At 37.1% G+C, this 16,955-nt stretch overlaps 1 protein-coding gene across 2 annotated transcripts in view; it reads right to left on the bottom strand.

The window, feature by feature from the left end:
- The window catches only part of ncapg (non-SMC condensin I complex, subunit G), a 62,465-nt gene that overhangs the window by 16,265 nt on the left and 29,245 nt on the right, over positions 1-16,955 (bottom strand). For both annotated transcript variants that reach the window (XM_043694225.2, XM_087986794.1), the window contains exons 8-15: positions 16,698-16,847; positions 15,358-15,498; positions 13,299-13,422; positions 9,946-10,035; positions 6,862-7,041; positions 5,434-5,544; positions 4,035-4,154; positions 900-1,139 (exon numbers count right to left, since the gene is read on the bottom strand). In XM_043694225.2, the coding sequence (XP_043550160.1) occupies positions 900-1,139; positions 4,035-4,154; positions 5,434-5,544; positions 6,862-7,041; positions 9,946-10,035; positions 13,299-13,422; positions 15,358-15,498; positions 16,698-16,847 (1,156 nt within the window). The remainder of the gene's footprint in view (positions 1-899; positions 1,140-4,034; positions 4,155-5,433; positions 5,545-6,861; positions 7,042-9,945; positions 10,036-13,298; positions 13,423-15,357; positions 15,499-16,697; positions 16,848-16,955) is intronic.

Below are 16,955 nucleotides of genomic sequence, written 5' to 3'. Positions count from 1 at the left end.
AGCACAAATGCTTGAGGAGCTGGATGCAAACAGCAGAGAATGACATTTATTTGTGATCCACATGGAAAATGCAGCCAGTGCTATCTCCTTATCCATACAGAGCACAACAGCCCACTTGAAAGCAAAGAAAATAATAAAGAATGCTGAGTTTCCATTTCCACAACTTCCTCTTCACATACCTGTCCAATTCAATTTACACAAATGTGTCTCTATCCTTAACTCAGTTCATCTGCTTCTGAAACACTCACCAAAATTGATGACCAGTATCACTTCTACATTCAAAGAGAAACAACATCCTGCATATAAAGGGGATTTATCCAATTCTAACTCTGGATGGCTTTAAAAAAGCTTTGCAAGTTATGATCGACATATTGTTGGATTTCTTGGGCTTTCTCTTTCCACTGCACATGCTTTATCTCCCAGACGTGTATATGGAAATAAGTTTTAAGCTGATAAAATGCTGCCCTCTTGAGCTGTGAATTTGATTTGTTGCATCAGGCAAAGCAAACTGCCAATTTTCATTCCAGGTGGTCATATATTTGAGAATATTTTCTATAAAATCTATCTTGGTGATGACACTGCTCAAACCTAATGGCTTGGGCACAGATATCTAGTACAGCTGACTTTATCCCCCTGCTCTGAAACTCAGTTCAATGTGTGAAAGCACACATATCTCTTCAACCCTACCCAGTCAACCAAATAAAACAATACCTTGAAAGTGAGAAATTCCAAGAAGAAAAACCTGTGACGCCTTGAAACTGAGATCACCCAAGAACCAAGCTCCTGGAAATGTGACTCTAAGAAACAAGACAGCTTACTAAAAATCCTTTACCTTACCAGCTATTCACTTCAACTTTAAAGCATCAATCTAATTTAAGAATGCATTTCAAAAAGCATACCTCATTGTCCAAGTATCCCAAAAGGAGGGTAAGGATACTATTGACTGTGTCAGTTTCCATCGTAGACTCATCGCATTCTTCAGGTTTTGATTTTTCAATTTCACTCCCAATTTCGTCATTTTGCAGTTCATGGGATTTAGGAGGATTAGATTTGAAAGCCTCAATCCCAAATACCTGCAGAATGTCAAATATTGCTCGCAGTGCACTGATTTTCACATTAATCATGTCGAGTTGAGCAATCTATAATTTAAAACAAAAGTATGCGATTTCTTTGGAGAGTGAGCTTAGATTTTTGCTTCCTGACATGATACCCCCACAATGAGCAGGCAGAAGAGGTAGGCAGTAATGGATTCTGGGATTCTTGCATCCATTCCCATCACTGTCAACTTTTAGCAGTGTAGGAAACAAGATGGTTTGTGAGCCTCACGTGCACCACTTCAATCTTACTGGTTCCATAGCAGAGATGGGGATTTTATACTCCCAGCATCTTTGATGGAGTTAGCCAAATTCAAAAGGTGGCAATGGCTCATACAATCTCAGAACAGTTCTGATTCACAGGAGAGCCCTAGTTTGAAGCCAGGAATCTTTTAAAATTTGAGTTCACAAGATGTTGACAACTTCATGTTATAATGTAATGCTGTACAATAGGTTAAATGTGTTTTAAATGGAGTGATGATGATTATGAACCTAACAATATAAATTGCCTCATGGTCTAACCCTTTTATGTCAAATGACAGTTCAGACATAGTTCCCTTGTTCTGAAGTTGGAACAATGGCTGAGCTATTTGATCTGCAACTGTTTTCTTGCAATAAAGCTTGATCAGAAAGCTAAGCTTTTTCAACAGTTTCAAAGTGTTTAAGCATTCAGTTGTAGAGGTTTGTTTTATACAGCTATGCAATGTAATGCCATTATGAATGCCTGGCTAAGGTCCAAACCCCATTAATAATTTCAGCCCAGGTGTTGTTAACACATGTTTCAACGGTACTCTGGGTTTATTCATCTTGAAAATTTCAGACCACGTAAAGGTTAATGCTTTCAGAAATGGTTATTGAATGAATATTTGTTTGCTCATCTTGACAATTTTATGCTTTCGGAAATGGTTATTGAATGGATATTTGTTTGCTTATCTTGATAATTCTATGGCACATCTCAAAGCTTTCCCAATGTTACTGGAGGCTCAAGAGTTCTGTACATAGTGGATAGTGGGTGACTGGACACAATGGAGGGCAGGTAGGAAGGAGGCAGAATAGAGGGGTAAGAGTTAGGAGTGCTCACTTCAGAACAGAGTCGCAGCAAACACAGGTGGGCCTTCTAATCAGTCCATTTCATCCACAAGCATCCATTTCAGGTCAGCCTGCCTGAGGAAGCAATAGTCCTGACTTCAGCCTGCATCAGAACTTTGAGGGATGAAAACATGATGGGCAGTTTCAGCCATTCAGAAGGCTGGAGTGCAATTTCAGGAAATGGCCAAACTCCCAAACTCACCTCAAAAGTCACCATCATCTTGATTGGCTAGGTGAGAATTTTTACTTTGGATACAACCAGGTGTAAATTGCAGCAATTTTGAAAGTTGCTCTATTCAATCCGTTTGTGCCGAAACATTGAAAACCCCCCCAGCACGGGTCCCTAATCTCCAGTGGCGTGCCATCAGGACCAATATTTTCTTTCCTCTCAGTATAGGACTGCATTTTCAGGCTTTCAGGGCATAAATCTAGCCAGAAGGAGTCTGCAAATACAGGCACTGGCTGGCATTCTGGGTTGCCAATGTTTGCCTTTTTAGGAGAGGTGGGATCGGGCTCACATGGTTATCCAGGCAATGTCTATCTGATTAGGTTCATCAAGGCTAAAATGTTAAGTGCAATTAAATGAAACCGACGGAAGGAAATATTTTCTATTGAAGTTTTAGTAGAGTTGGTGAGAAGGTGCCTGCATGTTCAAACACCCTCTCCATTATTTGCTTGTCATCATAACCTGCCACTGCTCTCCAAATAGAAGACATCTGATTAACCTTCCAGCTTTGATAGACCACCAGCCAGATATCAACTCTGTCCCAATGCCAATTAACAGTGTTCCTCATGAAAACTCCAATTAATGACACTTGCAGATTCAAAACATTAAAATCAGTACTGACTTTGTTTCCTGTCTCCACTGAAAAAAATGTAATCCCAAGAATCTACTAGAGAGGTAAACTTCATATTCATCTCAGTTCTACCACTATGTGCTTCCAAATCCAAACAAACACTATTAAAATATTATGCAGCATGATAGATTCAAGACTGTTATGGAAAAGGACAAGAATGGGCCCAGAAGCAAAGTTTTAAACTGTATAAAAAGTTTGTTATGGCCACAGCTAGGTTTTTGTATGCAGTTTCAAAATCCATATTATAGGATGGATGCGATTGCACTGGAGAGGGGTAGAGGAAATTTATCAGGATGTTGCCTGGGCAGGAGAGTTTTAGTTATTAAGAGAACTTGGATAGACTGGAGTTGTTTTCCTTGGAGTAGAGGAGAGGGAAGGGGAACATGATTAAGATGTACAAAATTTTGAGGACCAGGAAGCATCTTTTCTCCTTGGTGGAGGAATCAATCATCAGGAGCATAGATTATAGTTAAGGGGCAGGAGGTTCCGAGGAGGTGTGAGATAAGATTTTTGTCATTCAAACATGTTTGGAATCTGGAACTCACTGCCTGTAAGGGTGGTAGAGGCAGAAACCCTCATAACATTTCAGAAGCAATTAGAAGTGCATTTGCAAAAGCAGACTATGGGTCAATTGCTGGAAAATGGGATTAGAATAGTTGGGTGGCTGTTTTTACCAGCAGGGTTGAAAGGCCTTTTTCAGTTGTGTAGACATTTTTGATTCTATGACTCTAAAAACGAATGGGAAAAGTCACTGAACCAAAAAATTCCACGATACATCTTCCATAACCCACCAACTCCCAGAGCCTCCTTTTCCTACCTAGTCTCCTACAAAATAACGTATTTTTGGTAATTGCATTGCTGTACATTTTAGCTCTGAAGGAAGTGCACCTGATCCCCATAGCAATGTTAAATGAACAGTCCTGGAATTCTATTTACAAATGCCATGCACCTGTAAGAATTGTAGTGAAGGACTTTCAACTGGCCTACTAATTACCTGTAATAGCAGTGGCAGGTGCTGAATTGCAAAATCTTTGTTGTGCAATGCAGATGAGCCCAGACACAAGACCGCCATGTTTCTTACCGCAGGATTGACATTTGCAATGCTTGGCAGTATCTAAAATTACAGAAATAGAGTACATACATTGGAAAGAGAAAAATGTTTATTGTGAGGTGCAATGTTACATAATAACTTACATAATGTAAAGTATTTACAATTACTTAATAAAGAAATATACTCCTGGGACTCAGTTACATTGCAACATCAGATATTAATAAAATTAGCATCATGTACCTAAAACAAAAAAACTTTAATATACTTCTTCCTACCCAGCAGAATCTTACACCTCTCATTGTACCTAGCTCTTCTAGTTATTCAATTTTGCCTTCTACTCAGATAGTAGTGACTCGAACTCAACTCATAACCGTGTGCTTGGGAATTTGTTCTGTGGGCAAATTTGGTGCAGTGAGGGAAGTGATGCTAATCTGACCTTTTACATATGGGAGCCAGAGACAAGCAGTGAGATAAGAGCACTGTAGCATTACGTAAGTGAATAGTTGCTCAGCTTAAAGTTTTTTCCTCTCTCTAAACAAGCAATAATGTGGAGATAAGAATTCTATTAAATTTAAAGCTTAAGCAATTAAACTATGAGACTAACTGATAATCCCTGAGAATCTTGCTTTTGTGCACCTCATACAGGTGTATATCTCGGTCTGTCTAAGCACCCTATGATCTGTAAGTCCTTGTATCTTGTGATCTGCCTGTACTGCATGAAAAACAAAACTCTTCACTGTACTTAAGAACATGTGATAATAATAAATCAAATAAATAAATCAATCAGTCTTAAAATTTCTTTATACCCTTACTGCAAAACAACAAACACCACTGATGGAGGTTCACAAAAAAAGGAATGAAATAAGGGCCTCTGATGAGGAGAGACAGATAAAGCTAAGACACTTCTCAAAGACGTCACCTTGCTGGCAATATCACCTTTGATTCCAGGCAGCGAATTAATAGTGACTGAGATTTTCTGTTTAAACTTTCAGATTTAGAAACTGCTGTATTTAGCACTGCTGAATAAATTTCAAATCAGAATGAAAATTGCTGGTGAGAAAGAATTTTGAAGATATATAAATGAATGGAAGATGGATGTAAAGTTGTGCATTAGGCTCCCCGCTTCCAACTCTAACGTAGCCCCCAACTTCATTCACAATGACCACTACTGTTCCCCATGTAGTACACAATGTGGCTGACCAGGGTATAAAAGGTTGGCTATCCTAACAGGAGGATCAAAATGTGTTTCCTGTATTAAATTGTAGCTATTTCATTTACATAGACATAGGTTTATAAACTAGATTACAGTAAATAAACCAAATAATAAATGTGTCAGCCATACCAAAGCATCTTTTATTCCATTCAGAGTTGGACCTATTCCTTTTGTGACAGCCATCTGTTTGAGAAGCTCATAGCACATGATCAGACATTTTAACATAGTTTCAGGATCATCCTGTTACATTGAAAGAAAAGTTAAAATTTATCAGTCGATGAAAAGTCAAAAGATAAAACACCCTTTTAAATTTGACATGGAAAGGTCATCGTACTGCAAACATTAACAAACTTTTTGCCACTACTTTACTAAGTCAAAAAAAGATAATAATATAATAGTAACATCACTGCACTAGCAATTCAGACGCTCAGGCTAATGCTTGGAAGATAGGTTGAATTTAAAATCCAATTATTGATGCAATCTGAAATTGGAAAATAGTCCCAATGATGATGGCCATGATGCTGTAATCAACGGTTGTAAAAACGCAGCCAGTTTACTAAAGTCCTTCAGGGGATATCTACTGGTCCATAACTGGGCTGTCCGCAACTACAAGAGACTCCAGACCAACATCAATATGGTTGATTTCTGAAGGATCTCTGAAATGGCCTGATAGATACCTGAGTTGTCCCAAACCACCAAAGAAAATTCATGCCAGATGGATTGCAGCAGTTCAAAGCATCTCATAATCACCTTCAGGAAAGGGATGGTCGACTAATGCTGGCCTTGCCAGCAATACCGATATCCCAGAACAGAGCAGTCAAAATTATCATGTGAATGGCTTAGCTGGTTAAACACGGTTTTATTTTATAAGCTATTTATTATTCTACAAAATTGTTTTCAGATTTTATTTGGATAAATAATGTCTTTTTCTTTGAAAATAACATAGCAAAACTTTCCCAAAGTTGATAATGTAATGAATCACAAGAGGTTCACCACGAAATTCAGTTTTGAAATTAGCTCAGTGAGGGAATAAAATCTCTGAAGGTTCATAAGAGTGAAAAATATTTAGGTTTGATGCTACAAAACAAGAATTGCACAGTGCTCCATTAGTTAGCAGCTCCTTTTATAACAGTTAATAAAAATACCTGATGTAGAAACTACAAAATTCATGTTATTGCAGTGAGGGCAGGGAATATTAACAAAGGGTGGTTTCAAATGACAAAGCCTCCACCTGACCTGGAAAGTTTTCTAGTCTAAAAGTTAACATGATCACAGAGTTGATGAGTGATTTTCTTAACATTGATAAACTCTCGAACCTTTGGGGAAGTTATAACAATTCATTCTTAACTAAAAGGACATCTGTACTTGTAGGGTAGGGCAGGGAGACGCACTGTGAAAGGAGAGAAATATGGTATAATTCACTAATATAATTAAACAGTAATTTATGAGATTATAATGCAATCAGCTACACTGCATACAGATATTTACACCTACTTTACAAGCTACATGATGACTATAGTTTGTTATTAAAACTTACTTCATCTTACAAAGAATTACCTTTTCAATGTAAACCTCTTTGCATTCAGGTTGTTCAATTGCTTTTATCATCTCAATTTTGCAATTTTCTAATTCTTCAATTTTCTGCTTCAGCACCGAAGCATGAATGAAGTCCTGCCGAGTTATACTATCCTCCAGTGCTTGCTTGGCTTCTACAAGCTGAACTTTGATATTGGCAAGCTACAAAATAGTAGAAAAGGAAAATAATTGTATGTGACTTAACATTGCCCCAGCATTCACATTAATGTAGTGATAGCTATTAAGTATTTGCATGACAAAGTTATTTCAACTAAACTGCCTTGTAAGTACTTCTGTATTCCTCAATTGCAATGTGTTGAAGTTGCAATGGCGTTCAGAAAGGCCCTAATAATGACTACATTGTCTTTAAGTTTGTAATGTAAAAAGCACTTGAAGTTAAAATATTTCATGAGATACAAGAGAAATACATTTATAAGCAAATTTGATTACACAGAATTTAATCAGGATAAAGGGGACAGCTACTGTATACAAGATACACCACAATAACATGCAAACTTCCTTATACAATACCTTACAACCAATGACTTTTACCATCCAAAAGTAGAAGGGCAGCTGATGAATGGGAACAATACCAATTAGATGACTCCCTCCAAAGGACACACCACCATAACATGGACTCACTTGCCGTTACTGAATGAAGATTTTGAATGTTCCTTTCTAACAGCACAATGTGATTTTCTGCACCAGCTGGACTGCAGCAGTTCAAGGCAGCTGCTCACCATCGTCTTCCCTTGTTTTTCTTTTTCTCATACTCCAAACTGAGCGACCTTCTCATCCCCAAAATTACTGTGACTTCTTTGCTTTTTTTTTGAATTAATAACCACCACCAGTAAAAACACGGTGCAGGCAATTGAATGTTTACAAGCACAGCCCAATATGGGTAATGCAAGGGGCGTGCATGTGTCTGCGTTTGTCCATGGTGCCCACTTCTCACTAAAGGCATCACCAGTATTGACAGACACCACATGCTCTCTCTCCAATGTCTCCTGGGCACAAACATAACCACCGAAGATAGTCAGCAGATATAATTCCCTCCACAGCCCACTGCCTGCACCTGTTTACAGCCAGCCTGGCCAGGCCTCAGAGCAGACCCACAATGAGGTCCTCCAAGATGCCTTACATCACCTTCTCACATGCAATTAGGGAAAAGACTCGCCAGCAAAATCCACATACCATGAAAGAGAAAAGAAAACATGCAACTCCTCATATCGGTCATGGCTCCTTGCTGGAACCAACCAAAAGTAACTTGACTGCTGTATGGTCTACTCCAAGTTGTATTTTCTCAGCTTCAAATCCTAATTTTCCTCCCTTAAAAGACATAATACTCACTGCCTCAATTCCTCCTTGGAGCTAGGTGTCTAATTTTGTGGAAACCCAAATAAAAACATTTCTCCCAATCCCTTCACAAGAATTTTAAATTGATGACACTATTTTACTCTTATTATGATCCCAGCTGAAGTTAATACTAGATCCCAAAATGAAACCTGGCCTAAATAAAAACCAAAAGAATTGTGGATGCTGTAAATCAGAAACAAACGCAGAAGTTGCTGGAAAAGGTCAGCAGGTCTGGCAGCAACTGTGAAGAGAAATCAGAGATAACATTTTGGGTCCGGTGACCCTTCCTCAGAACAGGTTCCTCTGAAACCTGGCTTGATTGTTCTTATGTTTAATTTTAGAAGTTGGTTACTATGGTGGTTAATCAGTGAACACATTCACGAGGCTGCAGATATTTCTTAAGAACATAACCACGACACAAACAAAAAGAGAAAAAAAACCTCAAAAAGCCTAAGACAGTTAGAAACATCTTAACAGAAACAACAAAACAAAGTTTCACCTGTTCATTACACTATCCTTTTGCTGATACCCAATACCAGAGAAGTTTCATTTCTATCATGATTCGAAGTTTTTAACTTAACTGATTCATCCCAGTTTATTTTCTTTGAATGGCAGGAACAGTGTGTGATTCCTTTGTGTTTGCTCACATTAAAATGCTTGCATTTCTAATGACCTAAATTTATTCATTTTTGAACAACTTGAAGATTTCTTACCAAGCTCTCCTGACTTAGAAGCTCCACACAACTAAAAGCTGGATGCTGCTGGGAGAAATAGTTCTCCCTTCTGATCAGAGACCTTGAATGGTTGTTCTAAAGTCAAAACTAAACCAACAGCTTTCGAGTCTGTTGTAAAATGTAGTAGTATAAATGGTCCATCCATTAACACTACACTTCTGTCAGGTACTTACTGCAGTCACATGCTTTCTTCAAATTGAGGCACTTGAGTCACTGTTCCAAATTATTTTGACCTGGTTAAAAAAAATTATCTTCACAGAACTGACCCACATCCACCTGCCTGTATTTTAAATTCCAAATCCTAAAATTACATAAATTAAGTATACCTTTCATCACACACTACAAACAAGTAAAAACATTTTCCTAATTATCTTACCAAAATCATTATCGTTTTGCAAATTTATCTTCATTGTCTGTTCTGCTAATTTGAAATAATCCATCATCTCAAGTACTTTCACAAATAATTTCAACGAGCTTGTAAAGTTTCATCCACAGGATGTGTGGGTTGTTGTGAATAAGGTGACAATGATTAATAACATTCTCAGATGGCTAGTGCCACACAGAATTGTGTCTGAAGGAACTGCAATTAGTTCCAGGAAAATTGAAGACTCTACCAAATAGACAGCATTTAGCAGGAATGGAATTACACCAGTCTCCTTTCAAACAGGCTATATAATGCAGCGATTAAGTTAAATTAGCTATACTCTGATAAGAATATGGCTAGGTTTATGACAGGTGAGAAAAAGCCATAATTTTCAAAGCAATTAAATCAATTCTACAAAAGCTGTGGCCAGTAAATAAATTAACCAATTTCTAAATATTGCACATCATTGTTTAACTTATAATTCAGATGTATCATAAAACAAAACCTTCAAGGATCTTTAAAAAGGCCAAAATGTCTCATTGATTTTTAAATAGTACTTTGTATTTACGAACCATGCATAGCCATAACAATTGCTATCCTAAATATTTATACCTCAACTTGTCTTTTCCTTTGTTCATCAGCATTCTCCAATGCTTCAGTATGAACAATTGGTTCCCGAACATCTGATATTATCTCTGCAACCTGTGGTAACAAATCAAATAATTAAAACTGAACAGTTGTTCAACAGTCAAATTCAATTATGAATGTATATACGTTCTACATTTCTGTAATTGACAAGGCAGTCCTTTATCAGTGACAATTGCTAAACGATGACTTGCAAGTTCACAAAAGAAGCCTGGCATCACGCTCTCCGAATGTCTATCTTTCCCAAAATGCTAATTTATTTCATGCAAGGTATTATTCATGTATTTCCTGTTAAATTAATATTTTCATCTTGTCTGTTTATTAAAGTCGACATTAGTGAGCCATTAAATTCTCAATTCCACTCCCAAGAGGTGATTTGGTCTTCTACTTATCTGCTCTACTGGAAAATGTTCAGTTTCTGTTGTAACTTTGCCTGGCATCCTATACAAGATGTTTTCTAATGTATTCCTAAAATGATGTCATCAAAATTGATAGCAGGAAGCTGGAGCTGAGATGTTCATGCAAGCATTGAGCATCCACTATCATTTAGATGCCTGGGATACGAACCTCAGAAGCTATTTTACAAAGGAGCAATGGAATGTAAACTGCTGTTATGTCACAGACATAAAAGACAGCATTCCGCTGCACATAAGCTACCACTTTTTTGTCTCACTTTAAAACCTGCCAAAATCATTGCAACATTTATTGGCAAATAAAGCAACTCTTACGAATAAACCTACTCTAAATGTATTTTTCACTGATTAAATCTGGTTCTACTTTCCAGTGATTACAAAATAAATGTTTGATTTTTTAAAAATAAATTGTACAATCCTTAAATTGTTTCCTTGGTGTAGTCGCTATACTGCAATCTCAAAATATCTGCAAATAAATACAGTGACAATTATGATGTTTTAGTAGGTTACAGCAATAATAGATCAGTTTGGTGATCTGAAGGGGCCCTAAAACCACTGTTCTTTTTTTTCCCCCTGAGATTCATGCATACATTACACATTAAATTATCAAGAAGCAGTTGTCCTACAGAAGGGTGGACACCAATTTTTTTGACATCATAGCTGCATTGTCACTGGTCAGTGCACCTTCTAGTGGTCAAAAAGAGGTTAATTGAGCTTTTACGTATAAGGCATTCCTTGTCCACACAGTATTGATGGCTTAGATAATTAGCTAAGCTTATAACTCCTCCAATGGCCTCCAGCATCCTTGACAAATGAAGGGTTGGGCAATATCAGAAAATATGCAACAATGTATCCTTGGTCATGGTTGTGCCAATACTGATCTGCTATGGTTGGGTAAAATGTTCTAATTTTTTGTATACAACATTCTATACATTGCAGAATTCTGAACAGAACATCAGGTGAAATCAGTGAACCAAGGTTATAACCTAAAGTATAAGATCAGGAACCACATATATGGAGATAGACAGTATGCAGCAGAGGTATTGGCAATGGGATAGATATAACATGGCTGCCTTCAATTGATCTATCCAGGTTGAGGGATGTATGAAGAGGCAACATGACCATAAAAGATGCAGGCACTGACTGAGATCTGAAATTTGTTGCTTAATGCCACAATTCCACAATCCTGTGATGTCCCTATCAAATGGTAGATTAGAACAAATCTAGACTGACTCTTGTGAGCATATTTCTTGCAGTACTCATCAAATAAGTCTAATGATCTTTAAGTAAACCAATGCCATGATGTGAAGATGGCAGAAAGACTTTTTGCAATCTAAACATACAGATTAGGAGCAGGTATAGGCTACTTGAGCGAGCTCCATCATTTAATAAGATCATGCCTGATCTGATTGAAACCTCAACTCTACATTCTTGACTACATCAAATAAGCTTTCACTTTCTTGTTTATCAAGAACTGATCTATCTCTGGCTTAATATATTCATACTCTGTTCCTCAAAAAGCAGAGTTTCAAAAGACTCATTAGGTTCAAGAAAAATATTTTGTTATCTTTAAAACAGTGGCCCCTAGGTCTAGAATTTCCAACAAAAGGAAACATCCTTTCCACATTTACCCTGGAAAGACAGCTAAGGATCTTCTACGCTTCAAACAAGTTGACTCTTATTCTTCTAAACTCCAGCAGGTCCAAGCCTAGCCTATCCAACCTTTTGGTATCAAACAACACACCCATTCCAGATATTAGTCTGATAAACCCCTGAACTGCTTCCATCATATTTATGTTCTCCCTTAAATAAGGAAATCAATACTGCACACAGTACTCCAGATGATGTTTCAACAATGCAGAAGGGAAACATCACCATACCTTTTTTAATTTCCCTTGCAATAAACAATAACATTCTATTAACTTTCCTAATTAACCTTTTGCGCCTGAATACTAATGTTTGGGTTTCATAACAAGGCCACCCAGATGCCTCATTTCAACATCAAATCTCTCACCAATTACAAAATACACTTTTATTTTTCCATTCTATCTGCCAAATGTACAATTTCACACTTTCCCACATTACACCCCATTTACCAGATCTTTCTGACTCAGTTAAGTATTATATCCTTTTGACCCTCCTTATTACATCTAAACAAATTTCTTCCCTACTTTTGTTTCACCAGCGGATTTTGCAACCAAGTCTTCGATTCTTTCACCAGAGTCATTTAAAGAAATTGTAAAATGCTGAGGCTGCAGTTCCGATTCCCATGGTACACCTTTAGTGACAGCTTGGCAACCAGAAAGTAATCCATTTAAGCTTACTCACTGTTTCCTGTTGGCGAGCCACTCTTCTATCCATGTCAATATGTTATTGCCTATAACATGACCTTTCATTTTCCAAATAACCATTCACATGGCAACTTGTCAAATGCCTTCTGAAAATCTAAGTATGGCTCATCTATTGGACCCCCTTCATCCAAAGCACATGTTCTTTCCTCAAAGAGCTCCAAAAAACTGGTTAAACTTGACTTTCCTTTCACAAACCACATTGACTGTCTAATTAATTTGAACTTTTCTAAGTACGTTTCAATAACTGATGTTAAATTACTGTCACCATTCTTTTTGGTGAAAGGAGTTAAATTTGCACCTTCTGGTGCTACCCACATTTTCTTGACAAAATATATATCATCTGAGACATCTGATTTTCGTCTTCATCCATGTTTGAAATTACATGATTATGTTAAATGGTCTCACAACAAGCAAAATATCCATGGCAAAGCAAATCCAAAAGTATAGGAGAATTTTGTTTTAAACTAACTGATGCAAAATGTATTATAAACCTTGCTGTATTAAAGGAGGCAGTCATTTTGACACAATTAAAAACACAGAAGAAGCACAGTCCTACCAGTCGAATCCTCCGGTCATCATCCTTCTGGACGGACAGCAATTGTTCCATTAGCAACGCAATAAGGGAACTTGGTGTGTTGGGCAAGATCAGAATTTCTTGCAACACTGACAGCAGACATTTCCTAATAAATTAGACAACAGAATTAGAATAGAAAAGTTTGGAGATGGAGACCACCTCCCCAATATTGGTTTTCATCTCCATCTTTTCCCCACCATTGAGTCTTGAGCAATAAAAGAAAGATTCCCAAAACAGCTCCACAGGTCAAAACTTCAGATCTGTTTATGGTTGATAAAGTATCACTTAGCTGACATGTTAGCAAAATTGAAGATTGTGGGATTAAAAGGGCAGTATCTATATGGATTTGAGATTGGCCAAGAGTCAGAAAGCTTTGATGAATAGGGGATTATCACATTAAAGGAAAATTATTCTGCTACCAACCAGGCAAGTATTTGAACCATGGCTCTCATTTATAGGCATATATTAATGATCTGGACACTGGTGTACCGGGTATAATTTCAAAGATTGCAAATGATAGCAAGTTCTGAAATGTTGCAAACAATGAAAAGAATAGTAAGATTTCTGAAGAATATGTATAGACAGACTGGTGAAATATATACGTGAACATAACAGGTTAAATTTAATTGAGAACATGGAGCAATACATCTTGGTTCAAAGGATAGGCAAAATGAGCTAAATGGCTCAATTTTAAAGAAGATGCAGGAACAGAGACAGGGATGTATGAATGCTAACCTTTGATGAAGGCAGATAAAGTTCAGAAGGTTATTGAAAATGCAAAGGGAATCTTATGTATAGAGGAATAGAATACAAATGCAAGGAGGCTATGCCAAACCTATATAAAGCACTATTTGGTTCACAATTGGAACAATGTGGTTAATTCTAGGCACAACACTTTAGGAAACCTCTGTTTAGTTTGGTGGGGGAGCTAGAAAAAAAACTAGTATTCTTCAAGTACACAAGGATAAAGAGAGAGATGTAATAGAAGTATTCAAAAATATGAAAGGTTAAGAGGTGATGGTTTCCAGTGGCATATGGGTCAGAAATTAGAAGATACAGAAATACATTAAGAAAAAAGAATCAGAAACAAGTTGACACTTGTGATCTACGAAACACTGCGTGAAAAGGATAGTCAAAGACAGATTAGATTAGATTAGATTCCCTACAGTGTGGAAACAGGTCCTTCAGTCCAACAAGTCCACACTGACCTTCCAAACAGTAACCCACCCAGACCCATTTCCCTCTGACGAATACACCTAACACTATGGGCAATTTAGCATGGCCAATTCACCTGACCTGCACAACTTTGTATTCAACAATAACTTTCAAAAGGGATGGGATATGTATTTAAAAGAAAAATAGTCACATGACTCTGGGGAAAGAGCAAAGTAGTGGGACTAATTGAATAGCTCTACCAAACACTGGCATAGACATGATGGGCAAATAACCTTCATCCGTGCTGTGTCATTTGATGACTAGTTAATCCATAGCTAGCAGCTTTATACCCCACCCCATACAGAAAATTGTTTCATGTCTTGACACTAAGTTTAATTATTAGCATTTGATGTTACCTTTGGATAATTTTACAATGTGTGTGCTGTTAAGAATACTTAAACACATATGCTTTTAGTTCTTGCTCCATTCTATTTCCAATGCTGAAGCAGAATTAATAAAACACAAACTGTTATACAGTACATAAAAATGGTTCAGAGACTCACATCCAGCTTCGATTACCTCAACAGTAGTTATAGGAGTTATATGAATTTATTTCTGAGGCTAATGCATCTTTAACGTACTTAAGATTTTCAACTTAAGTACAAAGGAACCTTGATTATATGAAAGGCATGGGCGGGGAGTATTTCGTTCGGTTAACCGAATTCCAGATAATTGAATGCCGGATAACATAGTTTAGCCAAGCATCGGGACCTTGAGATCTTGCTGAATAATCCGATATTCGGACAATTGAATGCTGGATCATTGAGATTCCTCTGTAATACCTGATATGTGCAGATAAATTCGAAGAAATGACAACAAAAATTACCTGCCACCTTCTTCTGATGTATCCAGGCAACCAACAAGAATGATCAGCTGCTGGCTAATGAATTCTTTCTTCATTACTTCTTCAATTTGCACAAAGTCAGCTCTTTGTGATTCATTCAGTATTGGAAGATTTTTCAGGTAGCTAATTACAAAACGAAGAACATTGCAAATGTCACTGCAAAGTTTAGCTTGATGTTCCCTAAAAATTGTCTGCAGATATGAATTGCTAGACAAAGAGGATGAAGGTTAATGCAAATCACCATCATTCCTGGAAGTCACATGACATAACAATAGTGTCACTGCCTAATCAAAATGGTCAATCTCCATCAATTACTCCACAACAGAGCCAAAGATGAGGAAAGCAGCATTTCCCCGTGCTGGAAAGCTTAGCGAACTACATATTTCAGAGACTGCTACACCATTAATTTTTCAAATTACTTGTTCGCACACTGTATGCCAAAATATTATTCGTTTCAACAAAAGTATAACTTGCATCTGATAAATCAATTCTATCTTGTCCCATTGCCTGCTGCAGTGAGCTACTCATAGATTAACCACTCACTCACTGAAATAATTAGTTTTTAATTTATCCCCTTTTAAGTCCAGGTTGTGGCTTCAGGTTCTGCTGTGCTGGACAAGCTGAATTAACTGTTAGTCTACCTTGTTTGGCCCTTTTGGAATCATAGACAGCCATGACGTTTTAGTCTCTATTACAATAAGCTTGTCCCTAATTTACACTTTTCTCATAATCCAATTTCTTCATCCTCTCAATTATTGCTTTTCATCAGTTATCCTTTCAATAGCTGCAATGACCACAAGACGTAGCAGAAATTAGGCCATTCAAGCTATTGAGTCTGCTCTGCCATTCAATCATGGCCAAAACCCCGTTTTCCCACTTTTCCCCATAACCTTTGATCCCTTATCCTTTCATAATGTGGCAACTGTACAGTACTCAAGTTCCATCAGACAAAAATTAATTATAAACCAGCACTATTGCTTCTTTATTTCAAGATCAATTCAAACTTTCAATTCAACAGCATCAGACTTACTTTAATTGTTGCCACCAACTATTGTTGCAATAATTTCAATTTATGATCAAGGACACGCAAATCTCTTTTATATTCCACATACATTATTTTCTACATGCACCAAGCAAAATACTTCAATGTCAACAATTGTAATTATACAAGAGCTATATAGTGAGGAAACTGGCAGTGTAAAACAGATCAGACATGGGAAATTACTGAAAATTAAATGAGAAACCTTTTCATAAACCAAAATAGGTTTGGAAAGACTGACAACATCATATTTTAGATTCATAAGAAATTTCAAGAGGTGTACCTCAAGAGATATGCAGCATAAATGGCTGCTTCAGGTAAAAGTTTCTCTAAGGCTTCTTCCCTTTCATCTCCCATTGACTTTATGTATTTGCAGAGGCACCTCCAATATAGAGCATTCTCACAAGTAAGACTTTCTGCTGATATCACCTTTCTGAAAGATAAGACAACATTTTCACAAGGCAGGTTGAAATATGGCATCAAAGAAGTTACAAATCATTGCCTTATGCTGAAGAAGTAATTATAATTTCTAAAACATCCA

This window comes from Chiloscyllium plagiosum, unplaced genomic scaffold (genome assembly GCF_037043375.1).
Source record: "Chiloscyllium plagiosum isolate Xiang-an unplaced genomic scaffold, Cpla_swu_hap1 HiC_scaffold_1, whole genome shotgun sequence".
Lineage (NCBI taxonomy): Eukaryota > Metazoa > Chordata > Chondrichthyes > Orectolobiformes > Hemiscylliidae > Chiloscyllium > Chiloscyllium plagiosum.
Note: the sequence above shows the minus strand (reverse complement) of the source record. Positions and strands in the feature narration are given on the sequence as shown.